The sequence below is a fragment of the Propithecus coquereli genome, unplaced genomic scaffold, assembly GCF_000956105.1.
Source record: "Propithecus coquereli isolate 6110/MARCELLA unplaced genomic scaffold, Pcoq_1.0 Scaffold173, whole genome shotgun sequence".
In the NCBI taxonomy this organism is placed as follows: Eukaryota; Metazoa; Chordata; class Mammalia; order Primates; family Indriidae; genus Propithecus; species Propithecus coquereli.
The window spans coordinates 2829922-2853706 of record NW_012141969.1 but is presented as its reverse complement, the minus strand read 5'-3'; the positions used below and the strand labels follow the sequence as shown (position 1 = coordinate 2853706).

Sequence of the window (23785 nt, the reverse complement as noted above, 5' to 3'; positions counted from 1 at the left end):
TTTAGACTAAACCTTTTCTTAGTCTAATCAACTGAAAGGAAAATATTTTTGAGACGCTCACAGTAAATGTCAGGGACAAATGTGAAAGTATATGTCATTTTTTAGATAATGCTTCTAGCAACAATAATTTACAGTAGCTGACTTTTAATCACAAGAATTTTTTCCTTATTACAGGATAGCCTCTTGAATGTCATCACCACAATTAATCAACTTCTGCCAGAGCTTCTACATAAGTAGGACTTTTGGTTTTAGCAAGGCCAATTCATGATGGGACATTTCTCAGGACCACCTGGTGCTAGGAGGCCCTTCAGCACGCAGACAAGCAGAAGAAATACCCACACGTCCTTTTGGTTCATAACTTCTTGGCTCATTTCTGCAAGATTCACCCCTAGCCTTTCTTTTTCAAGGAGATTTTACCTAAAACAGTAGGGATAGATATTTTTGTAGTAATATTATTCTGAGACTAGAGAACCTATGGTCACAGTACAGCATAACACTGGGGAGGTCTCTAAGCCCCTCCTAAGTAGGACCTCTGAGATAAGCAGAAATACTTGGAAAGGTATAAATATGGTTAATTGTTGTCAAATGTAGAAATGTAGCGCCTGAGGTAGGAGGGCTTAGGAAAATCACCAAGGAACTTAGAATTCCAAATTGTATCAATCTATTTAATGACAAAATTTTATTCTCTTATCAGAGTCAACAGACACAGTCATAGGACCCTCCTGAGCCAAGTCCATAGTACTATATTTTAGAGTGCCATCTCTGGAAAGAGAAAGCCAGAGATTCCTTCTGCAGAGACTCTGTAGTGTCAAAGGAATGCTACCCAGAAAAATTTCTTAATAAAATCCCAAGAAAATAATTCCCAGATCTCCACTCCGTTGATTATCTTCTTCTTCGTAGTTCATTCTATCAATATAGAACCTGCCTGGCTGGAATGATTTGATCTTGGTGAAATGATGAGTAAGCAGTATGAGAAATTAGAATGGTCACAGGCTTTGGGTGGGTGAACAATACTGTTTTTATCCTGACTTTGTCCATGGGCTAATTGTGTGGCAGCATGGTGATGTGTGGGTATGAGTGCATGTGTGTGTGTACATACACGCATGCATGCATACATGCATGGAATAATTATTTAACCTCTCTAAGGCTCAGTTTCTTTATTTTTTGTTTTTGTCGTTGCTTTTGTTTTTGTTTGAGACAGAGTCTCTGTTATCAAGGCTGGAGTGCAATTGTGTGATCATAGCACACTACAACCTTAAACTCCTGGACTCGAGCGATCTTCCCGCCTCAGCCTCCTAAAGTGCTGGGATTACAGGCGTGAGACACTGTGTCCAGCTAGTTTCTTCATCTTTAAAATAGAAATGTTAATACCTTTCTTACAGGGATTTTGGGAGACAGAAATTTGCTAACACCTAGAAGATACTAAATGCAGCTGCTATTTGTGATTATTGAAGGTGATGATGGCTGGTAATTTCAATCAAGGCATATTTGGTTTTGGTGGCTTCTCTGGTGCACAGCCTTGAAGAAATTCGTGAGTTGTGATTGATAGCTCCAGTGGTCATTGCCTATTGTTTCTTCTGCCTGATTTATCTTCTGGCAATGACATGTGCACATTCAGATATTCTTTTTAAAAGAAAGCATCCTTCCTTTATTCCATTTAGTCTCTCCTCTTATTGGCTCAACTGTAAATCCACATCACTATTAACCACTGCTAGTGTGTGATTTAGCAATATGATGTTTATTACTGTAGGTGCACTTGTAACTTATTAAGGTAGTAATTGAGAGAGTGAAACTTATAAAGGCTTATATTTTACCACTTAGCATATTTTGTGTTTACTGAGGATAAGGAATAAAATAAGAACAAATACTTCTCTTAAACTCTAATTTGTCTAAACTTATGTTTGCTTATGAAGCTCCATTTAATAAGAAAATTGTGATCACCTCAAGGGCAGGGACTGTTTTTTTTCATTTATTATTATTGAATGGAACTGGATCATTTTAGCAAACATGAAAGTGATTCAAGTCCATTTGCCAAATGTCATTATTTTTATACCACATTTGTTAAATGTGCACTGTGAGTCAGACACTAAAATACAGAGAAATGAAATATAATTTCCAATCTTTGATTAAACATGTACTGAGTGGGTTCTTTGCACCAAGGCACTATGAAGATGCTGGGGATATATGATAAATACGACATGAACTCTGTTCCCAAGGAGCTCACAGTTGAAAGAAGCACCAAATCCCACATAAGTGGATCAATTAGGAAGCCAAACAAGATATCGTGTAACCGAGTACTAAATACAGTAGCTTGGCAAAGATCGTAAGTCAATAGGAACTGCATGAAGCAGAGGTTAACAAGGCCTGTTTTTGACAGAAAAGGCCTGATGGGAAAAGCTGAACTTCATCTGCCCTTGAAAACTGGGGGAGATTTGCATAGACAGAGAGTGGCCAAGAGGGCATTACCAGGTTGGGAGAAAGTGAGCAAAGGCCTTAGGAGGTGGAAGTGAGCATGGCGAGTTGAGAGAACAGTAAGGAACCTGGACTAGCTGGGAGAATGCTGGTAAGCAGTGGGAAACAAAGTCAGAAAGACAGGGTGAAGTCCCTGGAGTCAGGCAAATGGGGTCAAACCAAGTGAGCCCCTGAAAGACTTCGAGGAGAAGGGTGATGTGATAGTTGCTGAGCAGTTCCAGTGGCTCTTACGAACTTGGTGTTGTTCACACGTCCACATGTCAGTTTTTTCCTGCCTGTGTCTTTGGTTGCTGCTCTGCTTCCATATTAAAGTCATAATATGCTTTTTCATTTAGGGGAAGCATTGGTTCATCAGATCTCAATGACCGGGATGCTGGTCCTGGGACCCTGAAGAGCAGCCGGAACGATGGTATAACCCCAGGCACTCAGAGGTCACCAGCCCCAAGCACACGCAGTGTGACCTCAGTCAGCAGTAGAGTAAGTGCACAAACTTGAAGGGACACCCCACCTCTGGGACTCAACCTCACCACCACAAGGTGGCTGGGTTTGAACTCTCTGTATCTCAGAGCATGCGTTTATGCTGTTTAATGGTAGAAACTTCTTTATCGGGACTGAACCTCCTACATCTTTTGCTGCTGGCAGGAAACCCAAAGTGAAAGGGAAGGGGAAAGATCAGGTTCAAGGTCAGCATTTGTATGGTGGAGGTTTAAATGGCTGTATGGTTTAAAGAAACATAAAGAATTTTTTTTTTAAAGAATTTTTAAAAGGCTCTGATTTTGATTCTCCATGTTACTTCTCAGAGAAGATATTCGTAAGTTGACTGCACTAAAATTTTTCCAAACTGATTTAAATCTGGAAGAGTAGAACCTTGAAATCTTTTTATTATTTTCTTCTTCATATGTCTGTTAAAATAAGGGGTCAACACATAGTGAAGATTTAAATTGCATTATATATGATAAATTACACTTTGTAATTTAAATTACACTTTTTCTTTTAAGGGAGAAGATGGATGGAGAAAGTATTTAATGGAAAATATTCTTTTATTAAATATTCTGTTGGAAGTCACCCTTGGAATTAGTTAGCATCTACTAGATTTTTTTTGATTAAGCAGGAAACCATACATATTGCTGGCATCTATATTTAAGAAATCTTTATATATGAACCACAACTCTTTGATTCAGCCAATATTTAATGAGAGCTTACTACATGGCAGGCCTTGGTCAAGCAAAGACTTGAAGGAAGTGAAAGAATTAGCCATGCAGATGTCTGGGACAAGGTGTTCCTCTAGGCAGAGACAGTGCTGATATTTGGCAGGTACACATGGAGAAGGCTGCTTCATGTACTTATGGCTGGCCTCCATCTTGAATGATCAGTGCCCTTGCTCAACTGGTTTCGAACATATTTTTAATACCTCTGGAGAAACAGCAGTATAAACACCTGAGGTGGGAGCATGCCTGGTATATTCAAGGAAGAGCAAGGAGGTCAATGTAGATGTTGTGAGTGAACAAAGAAGAATACCAGGAAATGAGTTTAAAGAGATCATAGGCCCGGATAGGGCCTTGAACATGGCCGTATGCACTCCAGCATTCACTCTGATTAAGAAGAGGGAAGTTAGAGGGTTTTGAGCATAAGGGTAACACGATGTGGCTTCTGTTTAAGCTGGATCTTGGGGCGGTGCTGAGAAGCAGCTGTAGGGGAACAAAAGTGGAAGCCAGGAGACCAGTTATGAGGCCATTGCCATACCCCAGGCGAGAGATTGGGCTTTGAAATAAGGAGATAGCAACGGAGGTGGTAAACAGTCAGATTCTATAGATGTTTTTAAGGAAGAGCAATAAGGCATTCAGACAGATTGAGTTACAATAATAAATTCATTTAAACATTTATAGTCTAAATTGCAGTTGCTGATGAGATAAAAGGCATATTTAAAATTTCATAAATATTTATGCTAAGCTCAGCAAGCAAATTCCATTCAATAGCCAGAAAGGTGCATGCACTTCTTTGGCAACCTAAAAAGAAATGATATTCAAAATATTTAGCAACTGCTATGGCAGGAGTATAGAGCAGTTGTAATACACACTGGCACAAGGCTAGGGAAGTATCTTGGATGCTCTTTCATACCATGTACTAACCTGGATTATAGGGAGACCTGGGGTTGTGGATGAGGGGGAGCACAGGAAAGGGAGGGTGGACTGGGAGTAGTGCTGTTTATCAACAGACACAGAAGTATTTAAAAATTGTGAACAACTGATACAGCTGTCCCAGTGGGTAGCAGCTGACAATCAGTCTAATAACCAATAAGTTAATCAAGTTTGTTCTCAAAACAAGGATTATCTTCCCAAGTACCATTTGATATTATTAGGGGGAAAATCACCCCTGTCGTGTGTTAATACCCTCAAAACTAACCACCCCTACCTGCATATTTCTTTATTAAACACCTAGATCTCCCCAACAAAAATTTCCTGCAATTGAGTTGAGAATATGTATATAATAGGCAGTGTCTATGTTGATCTCACTCTTGCATTCTATTTAGTCGAAGCTGATCTTTTCTAAGAGAAAAAGAGAGACAAAGGGAAATATTTTCTGTTGAATAAAAAGAAGACAGCACAGTAGTTTATGAAACACATTTGCTCTTTCATGATCAATAGAAAGAGTATATAGTGTTAGATGATGACCAATAATTTCTTCATTTCTCCCATTTCTTAGCATCTCTTTGTTTCAATGTTCTTCTCTGTTTTAGCATGTAAGAAGTATGTTTTAAAATTGAAAAGTATTAGAACATGGAAGTCCCTAACCTGTCTTCTACTATGATGAGACCTGTTAATTTTAGGTTTGACATCCTCAACCTTCAGGGCATGCATTGCTTGTTAATGACTGTACAATATTAATTGGCCTATTAGTGCTCAATATTAATGATACTCCCAGATCACCTGTGGGAAAATTTTCCGTCAACATGATTGCCACTAAGGAACTTGGTCTTGCTTTATTAGAGGTGTTGAAAGTTGACCTAAACTAATTTATCAATTTGACCTCTGTCACACTCTTTTGATAAAACTCAGTAGCTATGGCAATTAGAGGAGTTAGGAGCTATATACCTTCTGCTACAGGTATTATTGTGGTGGAGAATAATCAAAGACTAAAAACAGTCTATGCTGAATCTGAATTGATTAGCATGTAAAGCAACTGAAAGGCACATCTTTCTGGAGTGAGCTCATCAAAGTATGTCTGAATGTCTAAGATGTGGGCAAGAAGTAGGGGATTCCTTCCTGTGGGACTTTGAAAGGCACTTTTTGATTATTTACAGAAGGAAGAATTGAAAAGTCTCTTTTATGTTTGATCATTATTACACCATGATATCATTTGCATAGACATTTAACCTCAGCCCAGTTCTTGAATGGTCCAAAATCAGTTTTTTAGTGCTCAAGCAAGCTTGGGATGATGCAACTTTCAAGTTCCTGTGGTCACGGGCAGAGTGGGGACAGAGTTTTCCTTTATCATATGTCACAATAAAGGCAAGTCTCGGCCTGAATTCTGCCACATATACAAGCATTAATAAATAGCAAGTAGACACCACACACACACTCACACACACACACACACACACACACACACACACACAAACACCTGTTCCTGTGAGCTGGGGAAGTACCCAGTCTTTATCCCTTTGTAAACATCGATAAGCACCATACATGAAAGTATCATTCCAACATAAATGTAACCAACTGTATTCTGATCAGCCAGCCTTCTAGATGGAAAAGTTGCGTGGTCTTCTGTTTATTGGGAGTGGAGGAAGTAAGGGGTGGTTGAGGAGAGGGCATGTTGAGAGTGAGGAAAAACAAAGGACCATATACAAACAGAGTTCTAAGCCTGAGTGCTATGCTGAGGGTGCAAAGCTTGACAGATTCTTACACATAGTTCATATAAGATTTGGGGTACCTGTATTATCTTTCTTGCTAACCCTATATTAGGACACGCACTAATTTTGTGAATGAAAAATAATTCCAACACCTTTTGTGCTAATTAAGAAGGCTCGAAGGCCGGGCGCAGTGGCTCACGCCTGTAATCCCAGCACTCTGGGAGGCCGAGGCAGGCGGATCCTTTGAGCTCAGGAGTTCAAGAACAGCCTGAGCAAGAGTGAGACCCCGTCTCTACCAAAAATAGAAAGAAATTAATTGGATAGCTAAAAATATATAGAAAAAATTAGCCGGGCATGGTGGCACGTGCCTGTAGTCCCAGCTACCCGGGAGGCTGAGGCAGGAGGATCGCTTGAGCCCAGGAGTTTGAGGTTGCTGTGAGCTAGGATGATGCCACAGCACTCTAGCTCGGGCAACAGAGTGAGACTCTGTCTCCAAAAAAAAAAAAAAAAAAAAAAAGAAGCCTCGGAGTAGATTTTAGATAGGAATTATAGAAATTACTGATAGTAAGTTTTGGAGTTATATGGACTCCTGATGAGGGTCTTTCAAATGTCAATTAGTTTCTCCTAAAGAGTAATACACATGTGTTTATACTAAATTATATTTATATGGTAGGATTTTAAAGTAACTTCTAGTCATTTTAATGTTGTTTTGTTCATTTTTACTTTGTGGGAAGGATCATGGTTTTGAAAATTCCATGGGTTTGGCTTCCATTGAAAGCACCTCTGAAGAGCTCAGAAAGAGTCATCGCAGAAATGCTTCAGGCACACCTTCCATAGCAGTGTCTGGGGCCTCCCTCTCCTCAGGTGGGTATTTACAATATGCCTACTCTGTTGTAAAATAATGACCAAAATGAGATGGAATTGACTGCTCTGTGTAGCATTAAATAGATGTTCCTTGCCTTAAAAAATAAGTGCCCGTTCTTTGACCTATGGCGGTAGGCCCACTCCATGACAACTGCTTGAAGGTGTACCCAGGTTATGCTTTAGGCCTCTTGCATTTGTGAAAAGCCTATTTATCAAGTCTGTACTCTTGCTAGACATCATTGCAAAGTTTCAGAGCTATACCAGACTAACAGTATAGGAATGTAGCAAATACAAATGGTTCCAGGATATGTTCGATATGACAGGCAAGAACACTTTCCCAGAGTTGAAGGAAATGATAATTCAATTGATATGGTGGTCAGAAGTTCCCTATATCCAGACAAATAAATCATTCCATGGTTTAAATAAGAAGTAATTTGCAAGCAGCATTAAGGTGTTAATAATTACTCCTCTTATTTGTACAGTACATTAAAGTATGTATTTTGCTTCATTACCACAACAGTCCTCTGAAGCAGATATTATATATGTTGAAATTTTATTACCTACATATAAAGATACTCTTCAGAAAAATTTGTCATAATCATGAAGTTTATGTCCTATATATGGAATTAAAATCGTGATGAAATCTTCCACATTAAAAAGTTACATAATACCTAATAATGATATTTGCGTAAAGCCTAAGGCAGGATTCTGTGCGCTGAGTTGGGTAGTCCCTTCTAGCCAGCCAGCTCCTGAAGGGTTTTCTAAATGTGTGTTGTCATTATATTTTCTAAATGTGTGTGTGTGTTTTGCCCAGGAGTAGAAAAGCCATTCACCTGTTAAATGAAAAATTACAAACTAGCTTAGAAGACAATATCACAGAGTCTACTTCTCCTACTTCTACTCAACAGCTCCTGTCAGGCATTATGCTAAGCAGTTCTGCATTATTTCCTTTACTGTTTCAAACTTACAAACTTGATTATTTTCTCTAATCTTTTTCATTTATAAGTAGCTATATCTATCTCAGTAGGGCTTTGGCATAGAACTGTTCTGTGGAAATAAGCTTTCCTGACCTGGTAAGCTATCCACAGCATTACTGAGGAGTGTATTGCTCTGTAACTTATATTATTAAAACTGAAAGCAAGATGTTCTTCTGATGAAAGAATGCTCTGGTGCCTTAAGAAATAAAACATCCTTTCAATTTATCTATACCACTACCTTTTTGTGTGAAAGGAACTTGCTGTATCATTTAAAAGTGGCAATTTAGAATTGGTTGACTTGCATTTTATGTTAAACATAAAAACCTAGTGAATGCTCTAAGTGTTGAAATCAAGAATGGTTAATGTCTTATTTTTTCCAAGCTTAAAAGCCCATTCTAAGAGTTTAAGTCTAAGAGCAAAGCAGAAGCTTTAAACAGCTTAAAACTTAGTATTTTATAGTAGAGCATTTAACCTCCTGTGATCAAAGGAGAAATGAACATATAAGTGTTAGTAATTCAATCCAAGGCAATTTCCAAAATATCATAAAAATGGAAGCATGTTAACATAAACAGGATGAAGTTACTGACCCTGACTGTTGCTTTCATGACATTTCCTATGCTCTGTGCCTAAAAAGAATTGAAATAATGTTGAAACATTTGCAGTGACAAATGAAACCTTCTAACAAAGTAAGCTGATTCACATCTTTCTTTTTCTTTTCCTCCCTCCAGACTGGAGTCGATCTGAGTTAGATTTGACTGAGTCATTTACGGAAGACTTAGAGGACACCGTAGGCATAAAAAGCAAATCTGTCCCTGGGGCTTTAGACAAAGACTTGGTAAGTTGGATGTGGAAGCGAGTCTAATGATGATGAGGATAGAACAGTATGATCTTGCTCCATCCAAGTGGTTCCACTTTTAGGTGACGATGAGTTGAGACTAAAGTGAGGATATACAATCATCTTCCCCTGTTAGTCTTCACGGTTAACATATAAAAGCAACTGAAAGAATTATTTAGGGACTAGGGCAGCTCTCAAGCCAGTGTGGGCTGACAATCATCATTGCCCAAGGATGTGGGCAGAGTTACACTCAAGCCAGCACAAGACAACAAACTCTGCTGTCTGTGGATCAGAGTGATGCAGCCCTCAAGCAGGCCATCAATTGCCGCTGCAGAGGGAGCGAGCAGGGCTATGCTGAAGCCACATGGAGCAACAAATGCTATGCTGCCACTGACAGATCTGAGTGGGATAGCTCCCAAGCCAGCATGGGCAGATAATCATAGTCACCCACAGATATGGCCTTGGCTGAACTCTGACAAATGCTCCTGCCCACGGATCTGAGTGGAGCAGCTTGCAAGCCGGGTCAGGCTGACAATCACTGCTACTGACAGAACTAGGTAGGGCATTCACTCACTCTGCAACACAGGGAATGCCACTGACAATCTCAGGGGAAAGGTGAGGCAGGAGATGCAGGAGAACAGAATGTTCAATGCTCACAGTGCATCCACCCATCTTGTGCTGAGTCAATCCTCCACTGCAGGACGCAAGTGCACCATCCAGGGACCTGTAGGATATTTGGAAGCATCCCTTGTCTTTACCCACTAGGTGCCAGTAGCACTGCCCCAGTTGTGAAAACCAAAAATGTCTCCAGATATTTCCAAATGTTCCCTGGAGGACAAAATCACTCCCAGATGAAAAACCACTGAACTAGACTAGCCAATAAAAAAGTGAGAGGACACAAATTACCAAAATCAGGAATGAAAGAGGGGATACCACTACCACTATAACAGAAATCTAAATGATTATAAGGTAATACTACAAACAACTGTATGTCAACACAACTCAGATGAAATGGACAAATTCCTAGGAAGACACAAATTACCAAAATTGACTAAAAAAATTAGAAAATTTGAGTATATCTGTAAGTAAAGATATTAAATTAGTTATTTAAAAATCTCCCCTCGAAGAAAAGCCCAGGTACAGATGGCTTCACTAATGAATTCTATCAAATAGTTGAAAAAGAAGTAATACCAATAGTTCACAAATTTGTTCAGATAATTGAGGAGGAAATACTTCCGAACTCATTTGCTGAGGTCGGTATTACATTAATACAAAAGCTAGACAAAGATATCACAAGAAAAAAATATATAGACCAATATTCATCATGAATATAGATGGAAAAAATCCTTAATAAAATATTTGAAAATTAAGTCCAGTAATAAAAAAGGCTGTATACTATGACCAAGTGGGATTTATTCCAGGGATACAAGGTTGATTTAGCATTCAAAAACAAAATTAATGTAATGCAACACATCAATAGAATAGAAGACAATAACCATGTCATCTCAGTAAATGCAGAAAAAAATTACTTGACAAAATCCAACATCCATTCATAATAAAACTCTCAACAAACTAGGAATAAAGAAAATTTCCTCAGTCTAATAAATGACATCTACAAATTCCTACCTGGTGGCATCAGACTTAATGACAAAAAGGACCAAATGCTTTTCCCCTAAGTGTAGGAACAAAGCAAGGAGTTCTACTTTCACCACTTCTATTCAGCGTTGCATGGGAGATTCTAGCCAGTGAAGTAGGAAAGGGAGAAAGAAAAGAAAGAAAAGAGGAAAAGGAAAAAAGAAAGAACCAGGAAAAAGGAAAGGAAGTCGCCTCATTGGAAAGAAAGAAGTAATATCTTCTTTATTTGAAGATGACATGATTCTGTATGTAGAAAATCCTAAAGGAGCTGCAAAAATATTACTAGAACTAATAAACAAGTTCAGCAAGGTTTCAGGAGATAAGATCAATTGTATTTTTAAATACTAGCAATGAAAATTGGGAAATGAAATTAAGAATATAATTTCATTCACAATATCTTGAAAAATAATTTTAAAACTAAGGAATAAATTTATTTTAACAGTATAAGACATGTGCTTTGAAATTTATAAAAATATTAAATTAAAGGAGACCTAAATAAATGGAGAGATATTCTATGTTAATGGATTAGAAGACTCAATATTTCTAAGATGGAAATTCTCTCCAAATAAATCTATAGACAACCCAATGTCAATCAGAATCCAAGGATGTTTTGTAGAAATGGACATTATGATTCTAAAACTTATATGAAAATGCATGACACCCAGAATAACAAAATCAATTTTGAAGAGCAAATTTGGAAGCCTTATGCTACTAGATTTCAAAACATACTATACAGTTACAGTATTCAGTAAAACACTGTACTGGCATAAACATAGGTTATCAATGGAATAGAACTGAGAGTCCAGAAACAAACCCTTACATTTATGGCCAATTGACTTTTCGCACTTCAGTAGGGAAAGGAAAATCTCTTCAACAAATCATACTGGGACAATTCGACATCCCCATGGTGCACACACACACACACACACACACACACACACACACACACAAGAATTTTGGCTCTTATCACACACACATCAGGCACAAAAACTGATAAACTAACTCAAAAATGGACTATATACCTAAACATAAGAACTAAACCCTTAAAATTCTACAAAAAAACCTAGGAGAAAATCTCTGTGACTTTGGGTTAGAAAAAGAGTTCTTAGATATGGCACTCAAAGCATGATGCATGATGTACTCAAGAAAAAACTGATAAATTGAATTTCATCAAAATTAAAAATGTTTGTACTTCAAAAGACACCATAATAGAAATGAAAAGTCAAGCCACAGATTGGAAAAGTATTTACAAATTAAATATTTGATAAAGGACTTATATCTAGAATATGTAAAGAACCCTTACAGTAAAAATTAAAAAGACAAATAATCATATTAGGTAATGGGTAAAAGATTTAAATAGACATTTCATCAAAGAAGATTTACAAATGCCTAATAACCACGTGAAAATATGCTCAGTATCATTAGTCATTAGAGAAATGAAAATTAAAATCACAATGAGATACCACTTCACACTCACTAGAATGGCTACAGTCAAAAAGACATAATAATAAGTGTTGAGGATGTGGAAAAATTGGAACCCTCATATATTGCTACTCTGGAAAAAAGTTTGGCAATTTCTTTAAAAGTTCAACATAAACTTACTATATGATGAAGCAACTCCAATCCCAGGTATCTATCCAAGAGAAATGAAAATGTATGTCCACACAAAGACTTACACACAAATGTTCATAGCAGCATTACTCACAATAACCAAAAAGTGGAAATAATGGTGTCCATCGATTGGTGAATAGACAAAATATTCCATTGTATTATTCATCAAAACAAAAAATGAAGTACTGAGCCTTAAAAACATTATGCTAAATGAAAGAAGCTTGATTACATTTATATGAAATGTCAATAAAGGGAAAATTGATAGAGAAATTAAGCATATTAATGGTTGGTAGGGAGTGGGGAAGTTGGTATTGACTGCAAACAGGCATGGTGGAACTTAATGGATTGGTATATATGTGATAAAACTGAATTATATTGATGTTTGCAAAAGCATAAATTTGCTAAAAATCACTGAATTGTATACATACAATGGATAAATTTTGTGGTATGTAAATTATCCCTCAATAAACTTGTGGAAAAAAGTAAACAACGAGGATAATAGCTCGAAAAAGTTTGGCAATATATTGATAATTGTTAAAGGTGGGTGAAGAGTTACTAGAGTTCAATATACTATTCCTTCTATTTTTGTGAATGTTTGAAATTGGTCATAATATCTTTTTTAAAAAGAAAGTTAAGAAATCTTAGTAGTTTATATGCTAACTTTGGGTAATTGCACACCCAGAAGGAGCAAAACATAAAAATATAGAAAAGGGATTATTTGAAAAAATAATAGGAATATATTTCTCAGAATTAAAGAAAGGTATGTCTCAGTTTGAAAGCATCAAAAATGAGAAATAAATAACAACTCACACCCAAGCACATAACAGTGAAATCTAAGAATATTACATACAAGCGACAATTTTTTAAATTTCTAGACACAAATTCTATTACCTACAAATAAACAAGGATCAAATTAATATCTGAGTTTTTCACAGCAATTCTGCATACAAAGTGAAAAGGAGTAATATTTTTAAAGTATCAAAGGAGAACAATTTTGAACATATAATAGAATTTTACACCATTTAAAGAGAATGAAATGTTTCCAAAGCTTGCCACACAAAGACCCACATTGAAAACATTTTTGAGTGAAATACTTAAGAGGAGAAAGAAATCCAGGAACTGTTACAAGGGATATAAAAAGTAAAGATGATTATATAAGTTGGTAAAGTTGTGTCTTAATAAATATAAATCTAAGATCAAAGAAATGAAAATGAGAGGATTTATACACAATAATCCAGACCTTAAAGTCTATTAAAAATCATACTCAACATGTTCTCTGAGCTCAACACAATTATGTTAGGCATTAATAACAAAAACATAAGTTAAAAATACCCACAAATTCACAAAGTAAAAACACACTGCTAAATAATTATTGATTTAAAGCATAAATCATAATGAACATGTGAAAAACCAAGAACAACATGAAAATAAAAATACTATAAAAAACTTACAGGATGCAGCAAAAAGTCTTACTTCAAGGGAAATTTTATAGCTTAAATATTTATATAAGACAGAAAAAAGGCCTGAAAACTATTCATTATTAATTTAACTTTTTAGTTAGGAGAATAACATACTAAACTTGAAGTTAAAGGAAAGATACAATTCCACCCGAAGGATGGACATATTTGAAACTCGGACATGGGGGGGAGGGTGGTGGCAAGGGCAACATACGTAACCTAAACATCTGTATCCCCATAATATGCTGAAATAAAAAAAAAAAAAGAAAGATACAATTAAGAACAGAAATCAACCACAAAACAAAGATAAAATAGAGAACAACAAAACAAACATTGGTTTTTGAAGAAATGAGTAATTTTTGAGAAGATTTAACAAGGAAAAAGAGAGGGCAAAAATAAATAATATTATGAATAAAAAATGGAATATAACTATAGATTAAATAGATTTAAAAGCTAATATCAACAATTATATGCCAAAAACCTTGAAAACTGAGATGAAATGAACAAATTTCTAGAAAACTATAATTAGCCAAATTTGATTCAAGAAGAAATTTTTTGAAACCTGAAATTTTTTGACATGATTAATAAAATTGAAACGCCAGTTTATGATCTTTTCACAAAGAAAAATTGAGACTTTACTGGCAAGCTCTATGAAATTTTCAAGGACATTATTATCCTAAATATTACACAAACTTTTTTATTGTGGTAAAATATATGTAACACAAAATTTACCATTTTACCTATTTTTAAGTGTACAGTTCTGTGGCATAAATTATATTCACATTGTTGTACGACCATCACCATCATCCATCCCTGGAACTTTTTTCAACTTCCCCATCTGAAACTCTGTACCCATTAAACACTAACTTGTTGTCTTTTGGTTTTTGATAATAGCCATTCTAACAGATGTGAAGTGGTATCTCAATATAGTTTTAATTTGCATTTCCCTTATGATTAGTGATGTTAAGCATTTTTTCATATGCCTATTGGCCATTTATATGTCTTCTTTTGAGAAATATCTATTCATATCCTTTGCCCGTTTTTGATCAGGTTATTTGTGTGGTTTTTTTTTTTTTTTGCTATTAAAAGCAAAAGCTCAGAACTATATACAATAATCTGGATTTGTAAAACAATAGTTAAAAGATATTCTCATGAATGTCTGCTCAAGTTTGTGTGTGGATGTTTTTATATGATTTTTCACATAAATAAAGAAAAACATGGAATGTAATATGTGCAGCAGATGCTAAATATTAGTTTCACCTGGGGTGAGTGGAAGGGAAGGCAAGGGAGAAGCAAAAAATTGTCCATAATACAAAAAAGCATGCGTGATATAATCCATTTATGTATATAAATGTGTTTGTGTGTGAGTATATATATACATGATATATACCATCAAAAATATTGAAATTTGCTCATTAATACATTAATTGGAGATCTAAGTTTTTAATTTACATTTATCCATATTGCTTGAAATTTTTTACCATAAAAATGTATCACTTAAATAACTGGAAATAAAAAGACATTTTATCATAAAGGAGAAAAAGAAGGAGAAGAAAAATAGAATCTGAAATTTTGGATCAGAGTCTAGTGTCTAGTTTATCCTATCGGAGACATTTTTGAGATATATTTTGCCATCTTGGCAGTATATATGTGTGCATGTACAAAGAAAATTTTTAAAAAATTTTTTTTTATTTCAGGAAATTATGGGGATACAAACATTTTGGTTACATGTTATGACTTTGTCACATCCCAACCATGATTTGAGACATGCCCTTTCCCCCCAACTACAATACTCACCGCGTCAATTAGTTGTGAGTTTACCCACCCCCAACCTCCTACCCCCAAAGAATATTACTACTGTGTGAGCACCTTAGTGTTGATTGGTCAGTGCCAATTTGATGGCGAGTATATGTGGTGCCTATTCTTCCATTCTTGTGATGCCTCACTTCGGAGGATGGGCTCAAGGTCTATCCCGGAAAATATAAGAGGTGCTAGATCACTGTCGTTTCTTAAAATTGAGTAGTATTCCATTGTATACATAAACCACATTTTAATAATCCAGTCATGGATTGACGGGCACTTGGGTTGTTTCCACATCTTTGCAACTGTGAATTGTGCTGCCATAAACATTTGAGTGCAGATATCTTTATTGTAGAATGACTTTTGTTCCTTTAGTTTTTAAAAAAATAATTTAAAATAAGTACAGTGCCCAACATGAAATCACCTTAGAGGTCAGGGAGGTAGGACTTGAACCTAGGTCTGTATGATTCCAAATTTCATGTTCTTTCCATAAAGCAAGCACTATTAGGAAAGAGACCTCACTCTCTACCCACTCCCAACACCTGCTCACTCCTCTGAAGTTCTAATTAAGATTGAGTGGAGGAGAAGATGAATTAATACCTTTTGCAGCAATCTGGATGGAACTGGAGACCATTCTCCTAAGTGAAGTATCTCAAGAATGAAAAAACAAACACCACATGTACTCACTATTACGTTGGAACTAATCAACGAGCACACATGTGTACAGAGGGAAATAAAATTCAGTGGAATGCAACCAGGGAAGAGGGGGAGGAAGGAAGGGGAATAAGCCAGCCTAATGGGTACTATAAACATGATTGTGGTGACGGGCACACCTATAGCCAGGACTCAAACATTACAAAAACGATCCATATAACCTAAAATATTTGTACCCCCTTAATATTTTGAAATTAAAATAAAAAGATTGGGAGAAAAGAGAAAAACCTAGGAATAGAGTCATTTATTGATATTTTTATCTGATTCTCAGGTATTTATGAAAGAAAGTGGTTTCTCAATTGAAAAGACTTTCTAGAAAAGAAATAAACCGAACCACCGATTTTTCCCTACTTTCTTAGGACTCCTTGGAAGAGGCTGAAAAAGATGCTGATACCTTAGTGTCCTCCCGGTTTTCTGCAAACACCCACAGTTTGGCAAGCGGCTTGTCAACCGTAAGCAGTTCTCTAGCACCGGCAGAAAAGAAAATTCCTTGTCTCTCTGTTACTGATTTTCTGTGTGTTTCCAAAAGAGATATGAATGTTCTTGGGAAAATGTGTGATCATGAGTTAAAAGTTATTGTAGGCTCCTGCTTGCCTTTTACCCACAGAGTACTTTTCAGTCTAATTTTATGTGGGCTTTTTCTAAGGCTTCTGATTCATTCCTTCTTTCTCCTTCCACGGTCCTCACCCAGATTTTAAACTCTCTTCAATCCCTAGTTCAGGCTCGGTCAACTCAAGCCTGTAAATTATTTCATTTTTCTGCTGACAAACTTCCCTGATGCCATTCTCTCAACTTCCCAACCACCCTCCACACTACTGCTGGTCATTTCCTATACACAGTCTGGTATCTATCCCACTCAAAAACCATCCATAGCTTCCCACTGCCTACAAAATAAAGCCCATTCTTACTGTAGTGTTCAAGGTCTTTCTTGAGAGGAAGGCTTTAGGAACCCCTGTGTCCTTGTGTCTATCTATATGTCTGTAAGTCTTTTTCTTGGCTTCTCTGATTTCTTGTTGCTCTAACATTCTTTTTCTTTTGATCTTTGGACGACTTCTTTAAAGAATTCTCAAGCAGGCTCTGACAGGATGTGGACCTACCTAAATGTGCCTGACGCTGACTCAGACACTGTGAGTTTTCAACCTTTCCTTTTCCTTCTTTCCGACCATACTTTATAAATTCCATGGTCTGGGAAACATGATTAGGTGGGCAATTCTTCCCACGTTTATCTTTTTCTGACTTGGGTACAATTAACCAGAGGTTCCCTTTTAAAAGATTAATGAGGTTATCAGAGCCCAAGTATTCCAATTCATTAAACATTAGAGTCTGAGTGCCAGTCAAAAGAAACATGGTCTAAAATGATTTACCATTAACAAGACCTTTGGAGTAACTATCTCTATTTTAAATTGTAGCCTTGGCTTGGTTAAGAGCATGAAGTTTGGTTAGTAGTAAAATTGCCATATCTGCCTTAATTTCTCCCAAGCCTCAGCATCCATGTGTTCTTAAGTTTCCTTCTATCTGTAGGGGACTTCTGTTTACAGAGGATTCTCTTTGAAGATGTGGCTATGGAGGGGATGCGGTGTAGACACAAGTCAGTGATATAAAGAGGTAGTGAGGTACGGTGGGAAGGTCTTCAGATTAGAAACCTGGAGATCTTGCTTTATGTCTTGAAACTGCCTAAAATTTTTATGAGCCAGAGTTTTTTCATAACATGAAAAGGTTGGGGTTTATTCTTAAAGCCTTTGATACTCCATGAACCAGCAACATTGCATCACCTGAAACAGAAACTCCAAAACTTTCTCAGTTCATAAAGCCTCTAGTGTTTCAGTAGTGTTTCATGCCACTTCTAGGCCAAAAGTACCACCTACCATGTTTTGAGTATCAAAGGCTTTAAGAATAGATCCAAACAATTTAATAAGCACTTATATCCTAACAACTTAGTAGCCATTTGAAAAAATAATATGGGTACATTCAAAGAAAAATAATATTTTTATTTCATTCCTAAATAGCCCTAATTACTTGCTAATAGGATATGTGTGCCTACTGAGCACCACACGGTTTCTTAAATCTTACAATCTGATTGGACATAACCACTTTCATTTCCCATTTCATGTTGATTTTTGTACAATATTTGCTTTTCCTTGCAGTAACTGCCAAAAACTCAGATTCACACAGACAGGAGTTCATTAAAAAGAATGAAATATGATTTAATGTTAACATTGTCAACTACTAGTTAGTGGTGTAGATGGTGTCTTATAGATGTCCTTGTGTTTCCCTCAAAAATCTTAAATATTCTATGGTGCACCTGTGAGTTTGCTGTGGTGCTCTGGACTACCTCAACACACAGTTTGGGAATTGCAAATTTAGGAATGTTTTAGAAAAGCAGAAGCTCATACCCCACCGCAGGCTGAAGAGATCAGAATCTTCATTTTAAAAAGATCCCCAGGTGATATATATGCAATTAAAGTTTGAAAAGCACCACTCAAAGCCACCTGCTAAACATGAAAATTCTATTGCTTTGTTTTACAAATAAGAAAGACAAATTAGACCACTTACTGGCTCTTTTTAAGCTGTAGTTTTCAAATAATTATGGAATTCTTGGTTTGCTCTTGCCCTCAACTTAAGCTTAGAAGAGATACGAGCCACATCACCACATCCTATTCTTTGGCCAATCTCAACCCTGAGCAATTGGAGGAACATGACGGTTTTTGCAAAAAAAAAAAAAAATGAAAAAGTGGAAAGTCTGAGTTGTCTTTGCACTTGCCATAGTCTTTTCTTCCCAGTGATTCATAGAAGAGGGGTTTTGAAACTACTAGGTCATTCATGAAAACCTTTCAGGTGGTCTTTTGTGATAGTTACTAAGACATAGAGTTTTTGCTTCTAGTGCTAATGGATAATTTTATTATATTTACAGTAGTCACCCTTATCCACAGGAGATATGTTGCAAGACCCCCAGTGGATGCCTAAAACCATAAATAGTACTGAACCCTAGCCCAGGAACTCCAAGGTCACTTTTTCACTTACAGGAATCACTTTTTGGCTTCTGTTTGATATATCTGAATTCCCAGTATCACTACTCCTGAGTTTTAGAGCCATTATTAAGTAAAATAAGGGTGACTTGAACACAAGCACTGTAGTAGTAGCACAGTTGATCTGATAAGTGACGGATGGGCAGCATCTACGGCATGGATCCACTGGACAAAGGGATGATTCATGTCCTGGGCAGGATGAAGCAGGACAGTGCAAGATTTCATCATGCTACTCAAAAGAGCATGCAATTTAAAACTTGTGAATTGTTTATTTCTAGAATTTTCAATTTAATGTTTTTGGACTTTTGTTGGCTGCAGGTAACTGAAACCATGGAAAGTGAAACTGTGGATAAGGGGGACTATTATAATTTAAAATATGTCTCATGTCATTAGTGTCTTGTCAAAAACCTCAATCATTCTGGTAGATTTGGACTGTTTTCTTTTAAATTATTTCACTGATTTGTTACTATGTGATTGTATTGTTCAGTGTTATATTTTGTGGACTGCGATTTTACAGAGATTTACAAAGCCTTGGTCTTAACTATTCAAGTGGCCACACAGCTACTCATTCGAGGGGAAATCATGGCAGCTGTGGATCTATGATGTTCTCTTGGCATGTTTTTGTTAAAGCTGCAGCCGTGGCTCCCCAGAGACTGATAGGATGCTCCCTGTGGGTGCATGGGGCTCCTTCTAGCACAGAACATGAGATAAGCTATTCTTTGTTCTGATCAATGTATTCTAGACCTTAAAGTAGAGTGAACTTGGGTCTACCAGTGAAAAAGGAGAAAGCTGCAGGGATGGAGGAGAAGTGGGATTGGAAATGCCTCGATGACCCTGTATTCATTAGAAGTAAATAAACAAAGGGTATTCACTAACCCAAAATGGCAATGCTTCCCTCTCAGAAAATGTCCTGTCTTCCTTATTAATGGTACTGGGTCTGTTGTCTTTTCTCAGGCTGAGATTTTGTAAAATACAAACAAAACGAGTGACTTTTGCCTTCTTTCCTCACTCTAGACTTCCCTGCTACTTATAAAGAACAGGAACTGTAATTGAATAAAGGGCGTTGATTCTGTGAGGAGATCATTAGAATAACACTGGATGCCTTTTTTTCATCTTGTTTATTTATTCCAGACCAGCCTTAATAGCATGATGAGTGTTTACAGTGAAACAGGAGACTATGGCAACGTGAAGGTCAGTGGTGAAATCCTTCTCCATATCAGCTACTGCTACAAAACAGGAGGGCTCTACATTTTTGTCAAGAATTGCAGGAATCTGGCCATAGGAGATGAAAAGAAACAGAGGACAGATGCGTAAGCACATAGCATGTTCCTCATACTATTTCAGTCACTGCCTTCTTTGTCTGTATGTGTGTTTCTTTTTCAGAAAAATTTTAGCATTCCTCTTGATTCAGAGCCTTCTCAAGAGAGTTGATTGTCACTTCACTTTCCTCCTATACCACACTTCTAAATATTCTGTAAAGTACATGCATAATGGTTATGTCCTTGGTTACCCGATTGTTATAAGGCCCTTACTCAACACGATTCAGGACTGACATCATTGTAGCTTGCACACAGGTAGCTCTTTGAGGTAGAAGGCTGACGTGTTGGCACACCCATGATGTACAAAAGTATCCTGTTGATTTTTGTTCTGGGAAATCCTCCAGAGAAAATTACCAAGCTGTTACCCAATCAAACAACTCAAAAGGGCAATTATGAGGCTCTCAGGATTCTAAGGATCAGCCTAGGAGGGCAGGTATGGACCATGGTACATTGGAGAGAAGCTAGATACAAAGATGTGTCAGGGGTCCCCAAGACTACTGCCAGGTTCAGTGATTCACTAGGAGTTCTCACAGGACTCTGCATGTAGTTGTAATCAGCAAAGGGAAAAGGTATATGGAACGAAGTACTGAGGAAACTAGGCTCAAGCTTCCAAGCTCTCCCAGTGGAGTCACCTAGGATGAACTTAATTCCTCCAGCAATGAGTCATGACAACGCTTGTGAAATGCTGTTTACCAAGGAAGCTTGTTAGAAACTTCGCTCATCATATACCAAATTTCCAGTCTCCCAGAAGGAAATCTACTGTTCACAATGCCATACTGTTTGTACAAACAGTTTAGGCACAGTGAGCCACTTTTATCAGTTCTCGGAATGGTAGGAACTCTCCCAAAATCCAAGTTCCCAGGCACCACCCAAGGGCCAACCTTGCAAACAGGCATTTAGAAAGATAACAGTCTCAGTCCTGCCATGTTCACTCTTTTCTGTACAATAGATGACCTAGGTGCAATAAATAAATCAGTGAAGATGGGTCCTGAGATAGACAAATGGATGGATTCTGACTAGAGATTGGTTCACCTGCCTCCTTAACTAAATTTCAGAGCGCTACAGGACCCATATAATTATTTTGACTAGCTTGGAATGGTGTCATCTAAAACCCCAGCACATATGGTTCAGAACTCTGGTAGCATCCTGTATGTTTCAATCATGCACATCTTATACATTTCTGAGCCTACTGTGATGCCCCTACTCTGAGAGGCTCCTGAGATAGTTCAAGGTAAGGTGTTGGGTAGAATTGCTATCTTGACTTCAAGTTTTTTTCTATTTCTTCTTTTTCACTATTTTCTTTTATTCACCTATTACCATTGACCCTACTCCCTGACATCAGAAGGCAGGACTAGGAATGAAGAGGTATATAACCTCAGAGAAGTTTATGAGACCATTGCTAATAATAATAGATTACATTTATTGAGTAGTATTAATACAATATGGCAGCTCCTTATATGTGTCAACTAATTTAATCCTCACAATGCCATGAGTTAGACACTGTTATTATTCCAGTTTTACAGATAAGGAAACTGAGGCACAGGGAGGTTAAGTAAATTCTTGAAGTCACCAAAACCTATGAGGCATGGATTGACTCAAAAGCAGTTGGCTTGACTCCAGAGCCTACACTCTTTTACCACTGCACTTTACTGCTTCTTTCTAATGGAAGGCCCAGAATTATATTTTAAGCTATCATATTATATAGACCACATTCTCTTTGGTTCTGTCTCTTATGATCACTGCCCCTTTGCCTCTTTTATTCACTTAAGTCCCGGACCATTTCTTACAAATAGATATTCCCCAATAATTACTTTCATATTTTATTATCTACAGTTATGTCAAGTCATACCTTCTTCCTGACAAGTCCCGAAACAATAAGCGCAAGACCAAAATCAGAACAGGCACCAATCCGGAATTCAATGAAATACTCAAGGTAAATAAATACTCTCTCATAGTAACTCATGTGATACTGTTCACAATCTCACTGGTTTAGAAGTAACTACAGATAATCTTTTGTTTGCATGTCAAGGCTTGTATATGTTTTAGAAAATTGAAATTTGAATAAATTATCATAATATGCTTGGCTTTCCTAACATCTTTTAGGAAAAAATAATGTAAACCACTCTTACTCTGTTAACTTCTCTGCTGCTGCTGCTGCTGAATTTGTACCTTAAGTAGAGAGGATCTAGCAAAATTACATCTCAGCTGATGCAGCTTGTCAAAAAAGTATGTTTTTTTTACCCTTGGGCAAACTGTGCTTTTTCTGACCCGCCTTGAAAGAAGTTTGTCACAGTTTTGACAACTTAATGAGTCGCTTTGCACACATTCATTGTTCTGCTAACACAGCATGGATATGTGCTGTTTCTTGTTAGGGTTTCAGAATTTGGCTAAATTTAGATGTGTGGTTAATGAACTGTGGAGATGCAGGGTCAGATTTGAGAAATCTCAGAGAGAATGGCCTAGATAAAATATGACCTATTCCTACAGAAATTTCTATTTCCAGTGAGCTTCCACATAACAACCCTTTCTCTCACCCCGGACCAATCTGGCCTGGTAAGAAAGATCCAGGGAGAATGGAATATGGAAGTTATTATGAATCCTAGGGAAATTTATGAGTTTAATGCCCCAGAGTGATAGAATCAGAGTCCACTATAGGAGGAAGTTGGTGAGGGCAGAAAGCCATGTGCCTACATGTGTCAGTGGGGGCATTTATGGAAGCAGAGCCAATATTAAGACAGATAAACTGAAAATGAATAAATACAGGCAGAGGACAAATTAATTCAATGGCCGTAACAGACTAGCAAAGATGAGCCTAAGCAGAACAGGTAAGCACAGAGAGAGGGTAAATTCAGGAAGCAGGGAGCCAAGGTTAATCATGATAGTAACAGCAAGGACAGGAATAGACACAAATCCAAGATCAGGAATCAGTCAGTCTGAAGCGTGTCCCAGATGGTGGTTGCACAGAACAAGCAGAAGGTTGGAGGGCATATGGGCATGTGGCCCTGGATAACATGCTGTTCAGAAAGGAAAAGCAAGCCCAGCGATATCTTCTTTCTGCTCAGTCTACAAGTACACCTTTTCACCTCTGCACTTAGGCCGGGCTTTATGAAATTTGATGTTTGCAAATTTCTCATTGTCAATATGTTTCTGGATTTGAGGGTTCTCATTATGAATAAAATAAGACAGAGAAGTTGGAGATTTAAATCTTGATCTTACAAAGTA

The 23785-nt window shown here is 37.1% G+C and overlaps 1 protein-coding gene across 1 annotated transcript in view; it reads left to right on the top strand.

The window, feature by feature from the left end:
• The window catches only part of SYTL5 (synaptotagmin-like 5), a 207769-nt gene that overhangs the window by 168558 nt on the left and 15426 nt on the right, over positions 1–23785 (top strand). The window contains exons 7-13 of the mRNA XM_012642090.1: positions 2808–2949; positions 7060–7189; positions 8895–9001; positions 16578–16670; positions 17280–17345; positions 20376–20554; positions 22397–22496. Coding sequence (XP_012497544.1) covers positions 2808–2949; positions 7060–7189; positions 8895–9001; positions 16578–16670; positions 17280–17345; positions 20376–20554; positions 22397–22496 — 817 coding nt within the window. The remainder of the gene's footprint in view (positions 1–2807; positions 2950–7059; positions 7190–8894; positions 9002–16577; positions 16671–17279; positions 17346–20375; positions 20555–22396; positions 22497–23785) is intronic.